Source organism: Ammospiza caudacuta, chromosome 7 (genome assembly GCF_027887145.1).
Source record: "Ammospiza caudacuta isolate bAmmCau1 chromosome 7, bAmmCau1.pri, whole genome shotgun sequence".
Taxonomy (NCBI): domain Eukaryota; kingdom Metazoa; phylum Chordata; class Aves; order Passeriformes; family Passerellidae; genus Ammospiza; species Ammospiza caudacuta.
In genome coordinates this window covers 21,020,099-21,035,495 of record NC_080599.1, presented here as the reverse complement: position 1 = coordinate 21,035,495, position 15,397 = coordinate 21,020,099, and the positions used below count along the sequence as shown (strand labels likewise).

The following is a 15,397-nucleotide window of genomic DNA, read 5'->3' as shown; positions in this document are numbered from 1 at the left end:
GAGGTGGTGAGGGCTGGGAGAGCCCCCAGTCACCCCAGTATGGGCAGCTCAAATTCAGCCATTCCCCCAGCCCTGGATGCAGAGCACACAAAACCAGAAGTATTACGAACACCAAGCACTAAAATATTCATGCAGGGGCTCTGTGTGTGGGTCTGCCCCAGGTACCACACTGGGACAGCAAAGACACAATAACAGGCTGTGACCAGCAGTGCCAAGCAGGGAAAAAATATCCCTGCATAATTATCATATCCATCCTGCTGGTCAGCCTGGGGACCTGTCATTGTCCCTGTGCAGAGGGCAGAGGCCACCACACACACCAAGCCTGAAAGCAGCATCTGAAAGGATCCCTGTGAGATAAGCTATGATTACTTTTTTCTCTTTTCCACAACAAAAGGAGAATGAGGCAATTAGGAGCTGGTTGGTTTGTAGACCTGCCTTTCACTGTGGGAGACACCTGAATTTGGAGGAGGAGCAGGGTGGGCATGTGTGTGGCTCCTGAGGGTGAGTGGCACAGGGAGCCAGTGGCACTCTCCTCCTGTGACACATGTCTGATGCCTTGTGAAGGCTGAGCTAGACCAGAGGCTGGACAGAGCTAAAGAATAAAGCAGGGATTTATTAAAAGGCCTCAATGGATCCACCTTTGGCAGCACAAGAGCCCAGCCAGGGCTACACCCAAGATGGACCCAAAATGGTCACAAAAAATGAACAACCGGTCACGAGGTCTCTCACTTTTATAAGTTCTGCTCCATTTGCACATTGGAGTTAATTGTCCAATTACAGCTCCAGCCCATGCAGTCCCATCCTGCTTGTGTTTCTCTGTTCAGTCCACTTTATTTATTCTCTTTGGCCTGAGATTTGGATCATTTGTCCTTGGTGCCCAGCTAGAGCAGGAATTGTTTTGTGTCCCTGCTCTGTGCAGAGAGCTCACCATACCCTCATACGAAGCTCAGACCCACACACTAAAGCAGCACAGAATCTGGAAAATAGAAAAGCTCAAACCTGAGACATCATGTCAACCTGGCAGAGCTCCTCCTGTGGTTAATATATGTCCCCTCCTGTCCCCTGGGCTCCTCCAGGCTACCCATTGCACATGTTCTCATCCTGCCTCTCTCCTTTTCTTTCTCCCTCATCACTTTTTGGGTGATTTGGCACCAGTGTCCCATGGGGAGAACCCTCCTCCCCATTGTGCCTCCCACCATCCTCCTGCCAGGGCATGGGAGGGACCAGGAGGGGCTCATTCCTGCCTGAGCCTTTGCCAAACATCCCTGCAGGGCACCACCAAGCCCTGTCAAAGCCAGCAACCCCACACCCTGCCTGTGCATGGAGCCCGGAGCTGCGTGGGTGGCAGCTGCCTGCCAAAGCCATTTCTTGGCAGAACACGAGGTTAATGGCTGAGAACTGTTCCCCTGGCCCCCAAGATGACAAATTCCTCACTGTGAAAACCCAAGCTGTGCCAGTTTGGGACAGGCAGCGCTCGGGTGCGATGCCTGGGGCTCTGTGCTTTACCCCATCTTCTGTTCCATGCTGTGACCATCTCGTGTATCTGCTCTGTGTCCTGCACCCAGAAGGTCCTTTTCCTGTTTTGGTGGCTCCTCAAATCCCACATGCTTTGTGCAGAAAGCAGAGCCCTGCTTTGAGCAGAGCCACCCTCCTTCTGGAGCGCTGCCATGGGGCTCAGGCTCACAGGGCACTGTGTGCCTGGGATTTCCTGTAGGAATATTGATTTTTCACATCTGTTGCTCCACAAATCACAGCTCCTGGCTCACCTTCACCCCTGCAGGGGGAGAGGGAGGAGGGGGAACAACCACTGAGTGCTGCCCCTCTCCTCTGCACGCTCACTGCTTTAGCAGAGATAAAAACCCTGCTCCTTCTTCCCCTGTGCGTCCCCTCTCAGCAAGGAACAGCAAATGCACAACTTCATCAGTATTTCTGGGAACCAGCACCTGCTGTAGCAGCCAGGACCCCACAGCATGGCCCTGATTTCCATGAAATGGAAATGGAGTCACAGGAAAGCAAAATTCAGTGCTGGCTAGGGAAGAGGTTAAACAAAGAACTGAGGTCTCTGCCCTGGCATTAGCCAGGCCCCCCTCTCATGCATCACCTCCAAGGAGTCTGGCTGCATGGCACATTTTTCCTGCATCTGTTAAAGCAGCAGGGCCATTTGTTTGTGTGTAATAAAGGGAGTCTGGGAGAAAAAATGTGCAATTAGCACATCCATCATACAGGTTTTCTTAGATATCAATAAAACATCGATCCCCTCCTTCCATAAATTCCTGCGCCGTGCTGAATACAAATCAGGAACAATGCATAACCCCCCTCAGAGGTGCATAAATCTGCCTTCTCCTGGCATATCATTAAACCACAGATGGAAAAACTCCTCTGGCAGGTGCTGAGCACTGGTCCCCAAGCATGCCCCAAGCCCTGCTGGGCTGACATCAGCACCAGTGTGGTTGCAACACAGGAACTGGCCAGAGGTTCAAAGGTTGCAGCTGGAGCTGTGCAAATAGTGAATATTTCTGTGGAGAGAGATATCTCAGCACTGAGTCCTTTTGGTTTGGTGCAGCTAGGTGAAATGTTGTGTGTATTCTGTTTTCTAAATGGAAATGAAAAGGAGAGATTTTGGTTTGGTTGAGCTAGAGTGTTTTGTTTGGTGTGAAGCAAACACAAAAAAAATTCTTTTTGTTTCATTTTATTCAGCCTCCTGCTTCTTCTATCCTATTTCCCTTTTTTTTTTTTTTTTTTTTTTTTTTTTTTTTTTTTTTTTTCCCAGCAGCAAAGTCTGGCTGTTTGACCCAGAGAAAGGGAGGGTCAGAGGAGACATTATTGCTCTCCATAACTCCCTAAGAGGAGGTTGTTTGCAGGTGGAGATCAATCTCTACTCCCAGGTTGCAAGAGACAGGACGAGAGGAAATGGCCTCAAGCTGCACTAGGAGATGTTCAGGTTAGATATTAGGAAAAATTTCTTCAGGAAAAGGGTTGTCAGATGCTGGAATAGGCTGCTCAGGGATGTGGTGGGGTCACCACACAGCAACCACAGCAGAGCCTTAGCTGTGGAACAAACCCCACGGTGTTATTCACTGAAAAGAGCAAAAAAAAAGTCACTTCTTGTGCATGGGGCTTTTCACCAGGATAATGATGAAATTTAGCTCAGTTTGGAGGTTTCAGTTGCCCAGAAATTGTGTGGAGAAGACAGAGCTGAGGTGTTCACCAGGAAAGCCCAGCTGAGGCTGCCACTTCCACATTCCCTGCTTCTTGCCAGCTACCCCTTGGCTTACATTGAGTGAGTAATTTGTCACTGCAAGACCATGGATGTCCCTCATTTCCCTCTCCATCTCCCCAGGCAGGGTTCTCTGCGTCCCTGGTGCCCAGCTCCCAATTCCCTGGCAGCTCTCTGCCCACTGTGGCTGCAGTGCTGACCTGCCTGGAGCACACCACTCACCCCCAGGCAGGAGATCAGAAAGAATCATGCCCTCACCTGCACCCCACCTTGGGCCTGTCTGGGGCCACCAGGAGGGTTTCTCCCCACTGAGGGCTTGGACCTGCTGCTCATCCCTGCAGAGCCCTGGATAATCCCCACTGTAAATGTAGGCATCCCCAACGAGGGGAGAGAAAGATGTATTTGACTTTCTCTTGTTAGAAGGTTAATTTAGTACTTTATTATACTATATTACATTAAAGACTACTATACTATATTATACTAAAGAATACAGAAAGGATACTTACTGAACACTAAAAAGATAATAATGAAAACTTGTGACTCTTTCCAGAGTCCCGACACAGCTTGGCACTGATTGGCCAATGAGTTAAAACAGCCCACGCTGGAGTTTAATTAAGCAATCACCTGTGGGTAAAACAATCTTTAAAAACACTCCACATGAGCACAATACAGGAGAAGCAAATGAGATAAGAATTGGTTTCTTTTTCTCTGAGGCTTCTGAGCTTCCCAGGAGAAAAACCCTGGGTGAAGGGATCATGTCCAGGGAATGTGAATGCCACAAATCCCCTGTTCTCTGTTTTCTCCATGGAAGTGAACACCACCTGATGAGCTCTCCTTACACCCTGTATTCTTCCTTGCTGGGGGTTACCTCCATCCAACATTTTTCCCTGGAGCCCTCCCTGAGTGATCCCTGCATCCCCGTGTGTGACAAGGTCCATGCTGGCAGGGATGCAGCTCTGGAAAAGCTGCTCCTGGTGCTGGCTCTGCTCTCCCCCAGCGTGCAGAGATGGAAGGGAGTGCCTGTAATTGCAGCTGTCAGGAGGAACAATCACAGTGCTGCTGTTATAAATGGCTCCAGCCTGACTTTTACTTACAGATTTCCCTCACGTGATGCTACGAGTCGCACAAGATAAAACCTGCACCACAGAAAAGCAATTGCACCTTCCAGCTCTGTGCAGGGGGATTTATGGCTCGTTTTGGCTGTAAAATAGAGCAGGCATGGTGTGTTGGGGAGTTTTCTTTTCATGGACAAGACAGGACTGCTGGGGTATGTTCTTTGAGTTTTATTTGCAGCATCAGCCTCATTACATGGCTGAGACAATAGAAGGATGGCAAAGCTCACGTAAAAGCAGCAGCAGCTAAAGATTTCTTCGTTACAGAGCACTTTAAAAACTTTCTAGCCAACAGCACATTGCTAAAGCTTACAGACAATTGTTTCAGCCAGTTACTAAAGGCAAACATACACTTGCTTCACACAATGCTTGCTTGTCTGACAATACACAATACACTAGTTCTGAGGTTTTTATTCTTCTTATTTCTAAAGCCTACTTTTCCCAACTTTCTCAAAATCTTCTTACCTTTACTATTTCCCACAGCATGGCTCGGGCTGCAGGTCAGCATGCCCTGGTGGCTCAGAGGAAGAGGACACCCAGTGTCCCCTCCATGCCACCATTCAGTGGCCCCTGTTAGCCAGGAAAGGGTTTTAGGCTAATTCCTGCCATGCTTGTAAAATGGTGATGATGTCTGGAGACAGAGGGGATCTGCAGGGCATGGGGGTCTGGCTGTGAGGGTGACCCTTGCCAAATCTGCTGGCATTGCTTGGAGATCCTGAGAAGTGCCAGGGGGTTCCAAATGGGTGTGGTTGGTTCCAGGGCTATTCCCATGGTGAGCACAAATCCAGGCTGCCATCAGAGATCAGAGATCCCAGCAGAGCACAGAGCTCCAGCATGGACTCATCCAGAGCTGGGATGGGAGCCCAGCTGGTGTGCTGCGCTCACTCTGTGCTCTGGTGGCACAAGAACCTCTGGGACATGTCCCTACTTGCTTCAAATGATTCTTTCTGATCTGACAACTGTCCTGAGGCTGCAGGACCTGGAGATTGATTGTACCTGTGGATGGTTCTCACTCAGCCCTGGTGCATGAGGGAATGACCCTGAGACTTGGGATTCCTTCTCCAGGCCAAATGAGACCCTCCAGGGAGGAACAGCCAGCCCAATGCTGTCCCAGGAGCTGTCCAAGCAGGCTGGGGCACAATGTCTGGAGCACCTGAAGCCCACAGGGGACACCAGCAGGAGCTGAGACCCCAAGGATGCTCACAGCTCAGGGCTCGATCAGGCCAGCTTTGGCAGGAGCAGCTGTGCTTTCCCTAAAACCACAGGATCATTCAGGATGGAAAAACCTCTAAGACCACTGGGTCCAACCACTAACTCAGGACTGCCTTGTTCACCATTAAACATGTTCCTAAGCATCACATCCACACTTTTTTTGAACAATTCTAGGGACCACGATTCTACCACTGCCCTGGTTTGCCTGTTTCAGTGCTTGAGCACTGTTTCAGTGAAGAATTGTTTCCTAATATCTAATCTAAACCTCCTCTGGAGCAACCTGAGGCTGTTTCCTCCAGTCCTGTCATAGGGGAGAAGAGATTTACTCCCACCTGGCTGTAGCCTCTGACCACAGCCCTTGCAAATAGTAAGCCTGTGGCCTTTCATGCACTTTGATAAAGTCCAGAGGTTGTTAAAAAACCCACAAAGCTATTTCCAAAATCTCCTAGGAAGTCCAGCCAGCTTTAGAGGTCTCTGCCACAGCTATTACCACACACCTCAAGCTCTCTGGCACTCAACTTTTTGTTGCCATTACTGATAGGCTGGATAAGGGACACAAGTTCAGTGCAGAGAATTGCAGTGACAATCCTCCAGCATGTACCAGCTCATGGTGTCACACATGGGCATGGGCTCTCACACATGGCATGTCCTTGTCTGTGTCACAGGGGTGGCACAGGAAAGAGGGGCTCCCCCAGATTTTTAATTGTGTTTTTGGCAGCTTAGCGCCTGCAGCATCAATGCACCAAGTGCCAATATCTCCTGTTTCCAGCACAGCCTGCTGTGACTATGGTGTGACAGTGGCATTGGCTGTGTGACCCAGCAGCAGCTCCATGGGTGCTGTTTCTCATCCCAGGTTGTTGGGGAAGATGAAACAGGAAAGCCTTATAAATATGATTGCCTGGCAAAAGATTCTGAGAATATAGAAACTATAAGTGAGATTGAAATAAAAGCAAGCTTTGAGATACCTCAGTTACTGAACAACTGGAAAACAATGGTGTGGCCAGCTGAAGGTAATCCCCTTTTGATGGAACAACACCCTCTACTTGCAGACAGGCCCAAGGGTCAGAGCAGACCCTACAGCTTGGCAGAAGGGGCTCAAAGAGGAGTTTTTAGGGTTTAAAATGTAACACAGTATGGTAATGTAATGATTCTTATAGGCTGTATGGAAATGCTGTAGGATTTGTATCTTGTACTAGATTGGTTAGTGAGAATCAGAATATTCAGCACAGAAGATGATTTTTGTATTGTAATGGGAACTTTGCTCTCTTAGCTCTTGTCTCTTAGCTCTTGCCTTTTACTTTCTTATGCTTTTACTCTCTCACCCTCTCATCCTCACTCCCCCTCTCTTCTCTCAGGCCTGCTCTGAGCTGTGGCTGGCAGCTCCCAGCAGGGCCTTTCCCCCAGGCCCTTTGCAATAAACCACAAGTTCCAAGCCCTGGGTTCAGAGATCTCTGGTTCTCCATCCATCCTGACCGTGCGGCCCCCGTCAATCCTACACCAGGTCACCTCCCTTCCTGCTGTTTGGTGGTTTCCTTCTCTCCCCTCACTCTCCCTGGGAAAGGGCCAGCAGTCAGGGTGGCGAGGCAGGGCCGTGTTTAACAAGGCAGGTGAGGTTGGTGCAAACAGGACAGGAACGGTCCCAAGGCCACCTGGCACTTTACCAGCCCCTGTCCCCTGGAAAACTTCCCAAAGGGAGAAGGGTCTGTGTCACCGTAGGACATGAAACAACACGAGCTCACACACTGCTGCTCTCAAGGTGAAGAAATGGGAAGTTTATTTTCTGACTCCAACATTTACAGTTTTCTAAAAGTGACAGTGGATTGGAGGGTGAAAGTGCCGCCTCTTCAATGACACTGGACAAACCAAATTTCTTTACTTCTATAAAAGAATGCAAAACAATTAGTTATTTACAGAAAGTGTGTAAAAAAGTTTGCTACAAGAATGTAAACATCAGAAAGCTTAGAAAATCTTTGAAAATCAGGGTGACATGTCTGTGCTGTCCCAGAGCACGGTGGGGCAATCTATGGACATGGTGAGGTGCAGCAGGCACAGGCTCCTTTCAGCTTCAGTAGTGCAGCAGTCCCAGGGCTGCATCAGGGAGGTTGGAAGCACTTCCCAGGCTCTCCTGGAAGAAGCCCTGGCAGCCCTGGGGCTTGGAGGAAGCAGCTCTTATTCCTTCTCTAATTTTAGACCTTTTCAGCGCATTCAGTTTTCTTAGCCACTGGTCAGCTGCTGTCTTCTCACACAAAGCAAGCGTGCATAAATTAAAGCAGACACACACATATATGCGGCTTGGAAAGCATCCAGGAGCAATCACTTACACACCAGGGAAGGGTGTGAAACCCCCCATCTGCTCCGGGATTGAGGCAGCACAGAGGGATGAGCCCTGGCACGGCTCCCGGGGCACGCTGCCCTGCTGGAAACCCCAGGCAGGGGCACTGATGCACGGGGAGGAGGGGTGATTCCACATTCCCTAGCCTGAATTCCAGGCAGGATGCTGCTGTGACCTCAGCAGAGAGGAGGGGACACGTGTGAGCCACCAGGAGCTGCTGCCTGTGTGAGTCAGCCCAGGAAAGGTGACCCAGGGCAGGGACAGCTCTGCTCCCAGCACAGGGCACACTCCTGGAAAAGGAGCTGCTGCTTTCCCCCTTATTAAGGGCTTAAATGGGAGATGCAGGACTCTAGGTGGCTCTCCAAAATGCAGTTTATTCTATCTAAGATGTCACAGCAGTCCAGGGTTGTGGGTGACAGAGCTGTGCCTACAGCTGTCAGCTCCAGCTGCAGGCCGGCCTGCAGACCCTTAGTTTAGGTTACATTGCATTATATACTTTTCTTTTGGTTACAATACATTATATACTTTTCTTTTGGTTACAATGCATTAAATGCTTTTCTTTGCTGAGCATCTCCATACAGTAGAACCAATCTATACCTTAACTGTTATCTATAGCCTATCATAATTACTATAATTACCATATTCATGTTACTGTTCTCCAATCACTAAAAGTCAGTACATTATAGTTTAAGCTAGAAGTTGTTTTTCAGTTTTCTTGCAGTGGAAAAGTCTGAGACTTTTTTTCTACTTGCAACTTTGGTGACTTGTTTGCCTGTGCTATCTTTCTGCTTGGTAAAAACATCTTGTTTGAAGTGAGTTTATCTTTTGCTCTAAGTCATAAAAACCCCTTCTAACTAACACACTCTTTGCCTTCTTAGTTATCTAGTAAGACTGGTTCAGCAATTCTTTTCTCCTACATCAAAACTTGCTTCCATCTCTATTCCTTCATCAGACTCTACATTTGAAAATCTTTCTGCTAAGCATCCATATCTGTGAGACTTTCCTGTCAAACTTTCACCCTTCCCAACACCCCCTGTATCTGCATCCCTGAGTGCTTCAGCAGCAGCCAAACCCACTGATGGCTTTCAGTCAGGGTGATGTTGTTGGAATTTTAACATCAGGTGTGTGGATGCTGGAAGAGCCACGCACGGGACAAATCCTGCCTTGAGGAGAGCAGGATGGATCATATACAAGCTCAGCAGGGCATGGTTACTGCCCACAGACCCACATCTGCCTGAGCTGCCCCATCTCTGTTGGGAATTTCGAGTCTATATCCCCCTCTGTGATGGACTCAAGCTAAAGCAGTAAGTTATAACAGGGTGGGAAATGTTTAATTTGCACATATGCCTGCAAAGGGGTCACTATCTGAACACGAAGAGTTGGTATGTTTCACAGCATCAGATTAATGGTAAAAACCCATAAATAGCAATAGTTTTTATATTATGCTTTTCCCACCCTGGCAGAGAATGATGTGAATTTAGAAACACAGTAGAAGTGAAAAACAAAGGAGAGGAGAGGAGAGGAGAGGAGAGGAGAGGAGAGGAGAGGAGAGGAGAGAAGAGAAGAGAAGAGAAGAGAAGAGAAGAGAAGAGAAGAGAAGAGAAGAGAAGAGAAGAGAAGAGAAGAGAAGAGAAGAGAAGAGAAGAGAAGAGAAGAGAAGAGAAGAGATAGAAAGCAGCAGATAGAGACAGAAAAGGTGAGTATAGAGCTACAGAAGTGTTAATGGATCAAATTCAGCCAGTGGGTAAATTGACCCTGCTGCATCCAAGGTGGGGGAAGGCACAGCCCCTCCTGGCAGGTCTCATCCTGAAACAGGGATGAAAGCGTCATCCTTACCCACCTTGGAAAATCTGCAGGAGCTGCCAGGGCAGTGTGTGGAAGAGGATGAATGGGTACCAACATCCCTGCTACTGGAATCAGATCAATCCACTGCATTATTATATTCCTCCTGGCTTTAAAGAACTCCCTGCAGGCAGCTCACCTGGCTGTATGAACACCCTGATCTGTCCCAAAGGATTGGGCTGCTCCCAGTGTGACCTTGTGCACTGCTTCTTCCCTGGGGACCCCCCAGCTCCCGGTGCTCATCATCACACCCTCGTGCTCTGCCAGCAGGGAGAGGAAATGTGAGAAAAATCAATGGCTGCAGCTCAGGCTGCCGGGGGATTTGTGCATTTTTGCACTGGGAAATCTGATAGGTCGACCCCGTTCCTCAAGACCGCCGTCGATGGAGCTGATGATGGGAGGGAGGGCTCAGGGCTGGGGGTGTCCAGCCCAGGGCTGATGCTCTATTGATCCTGGAAGTCAGGGCAGCCTCTCTCAGTGTGATTTACTCAATTCCCTTGTTGTTCCACATCAACCTTGCTCCCAACCTGCTTTTAATTCTGTATTTATTTATTCCCGGTCTTCCCTGCCAGGCAGTGGCAGCGAAGCCTCTGGATTGTCCCTCTGGAGCAGGAATCACCACATGGGCAGGGCAGGGCAGTGAAGGATACAAACAGCCACCTTTGCCCCTCCTGATGCCTCCCCACCAAGGCTGGGATGTGCTGCTGCTCCCAAAATCCTGAGATTTGGCATAATTTCTCCTGTTTTTAGTGGAGAGTTGACTTTATCTTCTCAGATCCCACTGATACTAAACAACAAGGGAATTTTGTAAATCATTCCAATCCCCCTGACCCCACAGAGCAGGCTCAGCAAACCCTGCTCGGCTCATGGGGCCAGGGAAGGTTGTGCTCCTAAAGCATTTCCTCCCATGCCAAACTGATCCCCTGAATATCCAGGCTTTCTTAAAATTCTTTTGCCTGGGGAGAAGGTGGGAGGAGGTCCACGAGTTTCTTGCATTGTCTCCTGTGATGGAAAACCCTCCTCTTTGTGATTTTATCAATGCCAGTAAAGTAAATTTTCCCTCGGCAAGACTCTCTTTTCTAAAGCCTTTTCTGAAGACTCCTTTTCCCCAGTGATGCAGAATCTTTAAAAGTATAATTATATATTTAAAAAAAATCCCACCATGCTATTTATAAATTATTCTATATGCTCCCAACAAAGCAAGTGCCAGACTGCATTGGCGGAAAGCCCACTCCAGCTTCTCCTTGCTTGGTTTCAAAATGCAAATAACACTGCTTCTGTGATTTTTTTTTTCCCTAACTACAACAGCACGGGGGAAATCACAATGCAAACTCTTTCCTGGAAAAAAAAAGAGAGAAAGAGATGAGGAAAACATGGCAGCCTTGTGCAAGGGAGGTATGGGGAGTAGATCCAGACCTAAGGTACAGAGACTGGGATCCAAATTTGAGCTGTGGGGACAGAGATCCAGACCCAAGATGAGGATTTTTTGGGACCAGCATCCCTCCTCAGTGCTGCCTGGATTCCCCCTGCCTGCCTTCCACCGAGCTGTAGGCAGAAGGCAGTAGAGGCAGGGAATAGTGGAGGCCTTTTCTCTTTAATTTAAGGCTTCTCCTTGCCCTCTCTCCCTTCCTGTATTCCTCCCCCAAGCCTGGATATGCTGAGCTGAGAGTTTTGAAACCTTTAGAGGAGTTGGAAAGCGCCAGGTCCCAGCAGAGCAGTGAAACACGAGGATGCTCACTGTGGTCCCAAGGGGTGTCTGATAACGGGAGGCAGGGATTTGCCAATCAGATATTTGAATGGAGCTGTTTCTACGGAGCAATGGTGAGCAAAGAACCCACCCTCTTCTCTGCCTCCCCTGTTACCATCTGTCTTCGTTTAATGACAAAAAAAAAAGCATTTATTGATATAAAATAAATAAAGAGAAGTGGGTGGAGGGGGGGGGGGGGATCACTGGCTATTTTCCATTACAAAATTTGCCAGCTGTCGTATCACAAGACATTAATTTATTATACACCCCAGCACGCATTCCGGGCAATGCCTCCCGCAAATAACAAAGAGAATATTTATCTCTTAATCCCCTTTTCTGCCCCCCTGCTGCCAAGTTATCTCCGGGAGCCCGCCAGCATCCAAAGGCTCGGGGCTGGAGCATCGCAGCTCCTCTGGGCTGGAGCAGCTCAGACACGGAGCGATGTTATCGGGCACGGCGATAGCAATGCCAAGGTGAGGCATTGAAAAGCCGGTAACAATGCCAAGGTGAGGCATTGAAAAGCCGGTGACCTGCGAAATGTAAAGTCAAGCTGCGGCACGGCGCCGGGGCCAGCGCAGGGCAGGCTTGCTGTGAGGCGTCGCAGCAAGGGCACCAAAGCTCTCTGCTCGTTAAAGGCTTGGCTGCAAACATAATTAAGAGATGCTATCGGCCAGCGGCAGGCGAATCTCAGCCCTCGCAAATCACGGATTCCCGGGGATCCTGCGACAGGAGCCCCGTAAATCTCCGCAGCGAACGAGCTCGGCCGGCGGCAGGGGAGGGATGGAGGGATGCTCCGGCAGCCGGGGAGGGATCCTGTGGTCGTGGGGAAAAAGCTAAAAAATGTCACACCAAAGGTGGGGAGGCTTCAAGGAAACCAAAATTGATCCACTGGGGAGGGGTAGGGTGAGGGCCCCTGAGAATCCTTGGGACAACCAAGGGTTGCAGCCCCGTTTGGAGCGGCTCCTGTTTGGTCCCTCGGGCCATGATCCAGTGGGTACCAAATCCCCAGCCCCGGGGTGTCTGTTCCGGGCACACACGGCCCTGTGCAGGTGGGTTTGCTGCAAAGCTGCCCTGGAGTCCCTGCTGCCCCCGTCCCAGCCCGGCATTGATGGGCAGCGCAAGGGCAAAGGAGGTGGAGATCACGCAGCTTTTGGAAAATTTTCCTGTTCCCCTCCTGCCCCTTTCTTTCCCCCTCTTATCTTTTTTTCCCTTTTCTCCTGGTCTTTTGTGGCCTGTCAGCCCAGCTTCCCCCCTCCCTCAATCCTGCACTTTCTCCTACTCTTTCTCCCATCTTCACCCCTGTTCTCTGTCTTTCCTCTCCTTGATCCCTCCCCATCCTGCCACTTCTTTCCCCCCATGCGCACCACTCTCCCTGCTACACTTCTCCCCTTCCCATTTCACCTCATGTCCACCCCATTCCCTTTCCATCACAATGCTTTATGATGTACCAATCCCATCCCATCCTACTCCTTTCCCAATCCCATTCCAATCCCATCAAATCCCATCCCATTCCCATCTCCATCCCATTCCTGTCTCACTGCCATTCCCATTCCCATTCCCATCCCCATCCTATCTTATCCCCATTCCCATTCTCATCTCACCCCCATTCCCATTCCCATTCCCAACCCATTCCCATTCCTGTCCCTGTCCCCGTCCCCATTCCCATCCCCATTCTCTTTCCCATTCCCATTCGCATTCCCACCTCTATTCCCGTTCCCACCTCTATTCCCGTTCCCATTCCCATTCTTGTTCCTGTTCCCATTCCCTTTCCCATCCCCATGTTTCCATTCCCATTCCCGTTCCCGTCCCCATGTTCCCATTCCCATCCCCATTCCCATGTTCCCATTCCCACCTCCATTCCCATGTTCCCATTCCCATTCCCGTCCCCATGTTCCCATTCCCATTCCTATGTTCCCATTCCCATTCCCGTTCCCATCCCCATGTTCCCATTCCCACCTCCATTCCCATGTTCCCATTCCCACCTCCATTCCCATGTTCCCATGTTCCCATTCCCATTCCCGTCCCCATGTTCCCATTCCCATTCCCTTTCCCATCTCACCCCCATTCCCATCCCCATCCCCATCCCCAGGCAGTCCCGCATTCCCGGGGCTGTCCCGCCCATCCCGGGGGTCGCGGGCGCCGCTCCCGCGCCCCAGACCCGACCCCAGACCCGCGCGAGCCGCGGCGCCCCCCGGCGGCGGGCGAGGGAACGGCGCCTCCCCGCGGGGCGGTCCCGGGGCGGTCCCGGGGCGGTGCCGGGCGCTGCCCCCGCCCCGGGCCGGCGGTGCGGCGGTGCCGAGGGCGGGCGGGCGGTCCCGGGGCGGTGCCGGGCGCAGGCCCCGCCCCGCGGCGGTGGGCGGGCGGCGGTGCCGGGGACGCGCGGTGCCGGTGCCGGTTGGCTGCGGGCGGTGACGGCGGGAGGCGGTGGCGAACATGGCGGCGGCGGCGGCCGAGGAGGCGGCGGCAGCGGCGGGGCGGCGCTGAGGAGGCCCGAGGCGGGCTGAGGAGTGGCGGGGCGGGCGGGCGGGGGCCCATGTGCGGTGGCGGCGGACCCCCCCCGCCCCCCACTACCGACGCCCGTTCGCAGCCAGGCGCCGCCGAGGCGGCTCTGCGGGCGCGGAGCGAGCGCGGCCCCGGCCCGCCGGCGGCGGCGGCAGCGGCGGCAGGATGAAGTTCGCCGAGCACCTCGCGGCGCACATCACCCCCGAGTGGCGGAAGCAGTACATCCAGTATGAGGTACGGCCCCGGGCAGCGCTGCGGGCACCGGCCCCGGCCCCCGCGCCTCACGGTGCCCGCCGTGCCGCGGGGCTGTGCTGCTGATGGAGAGGCAGCGGCTGCGCGTCCGCCGCGGCGGGGAGGCTGCGGCTGAGGGGCAGCCCTGGCTGTCCGGCTCGCTAATTAGTGCATTAATTACCGCCCGTAACCTCTTGCCGGCGGACAGAGGTCGCGGCACACGCTCGGTACCGCCAGCCCCGGCGGGGGCTCAGCACCAGCGCCGGTTCCCGGAGGAGCGGTGACTTTGAGAGCTCCCGGCCTCACAAGGGCGATCCCGCTGCGCTGGGCAGCTCCCGGTGCCTTCCCTGCCCTGCCGGGGCCACCTGCACCGCGCTGGGATCCCCCGAGCTCCCAAAACAGGGCTCAGAACCCCCAGAACAGGGCTCCAAACCCCCATCAGCTCCCCCGAGCCCTCCAAAACAGGCTCCAAACCCCCATCAGCTCCGGTTTTATGACAATTTTTAAGTAAGGCTCTGCAGCTCGCGGTTTCGCACTCCAGTTGGGGCGTTTATGAGCACTGTTTGCAGCAAGTTCTGCTGCATTAATCGTGAATTATCTGCAGAACACGGCTTTTTTTGGGCTTTATCAGGCCAGCCTGCTAAAGGTCACGCTGATTGCTTCGTTTCAGATTTATCACACCGATTCCGGGCTTGCTTGGAACTGGACGGAGCTGGCGGGGTGGTAATTTGTAGTAAAACCATTTCCTATGTCAGTGTCAGCAGTAAAAGTGGCAAGTGCCAGCGATGTCTTTTCCACAAGTAATAATTAAATCTAGACAACGGAAAGCTGATTATAGGACAGCCGTGATCAGCAAAACTTCTTGACTGATTGACTCAGTTAAAACCACGCAACATTTGTTATTGTTTGAGGGCCTGTATTTTCTCCCTAGGACTATAACAGCAATTTATTTATGCTATCCGTATTAATCTGTCTGCATTTGCAAGGAAAACCACATTTATCTTAGCTTGCTTTGTTATAATGTCAAGCTTGAGAAGTTTATATCTGCCCTTTTCACTCTTCCTTTGTTTCCCTTCACCTGCCTGCAGAGGAATGGATGTTTAAATAAAAACTGCACTTGGGTTTGGCTTTACAACAATATTGTGATCTCCTTGAATGATGTGGAGAGCTAGATGGCCAAATAGTGCCATCAGTCTTTGAGG

General features: G+C 51.4%; 1 protein-coding gene across 2 annotated transcripts in view; it reads left to right on the top strand.

Moving 5' to 3' along the window:
• The first annotated feature begins 13,955 nt into the window (after positions 1 to 13,955).
• The window catches only part of XPR1 (xenotropic and polytropic retrovirus receptor 1), a 111,055-nt gene continuing 109,613 nt past the window's right edge, over positions 13,956 to 15,397 (top strand). For both annotated transcript variants that reach the window (XM_058808186.1, XM_058808185.1), the window contains exon 1: positions 13,956 to 14,198. In XM_058808186.1, the coding sequence (XP_058664169.1) occupies positions 14,130 to 14,198 (69 nt within the window). In that variant the 5' untranslated portion in view covers positions 13,956 to 14,129. The remainder of the gene's footprint in view (positions 14,199 to 15,397) is intronic.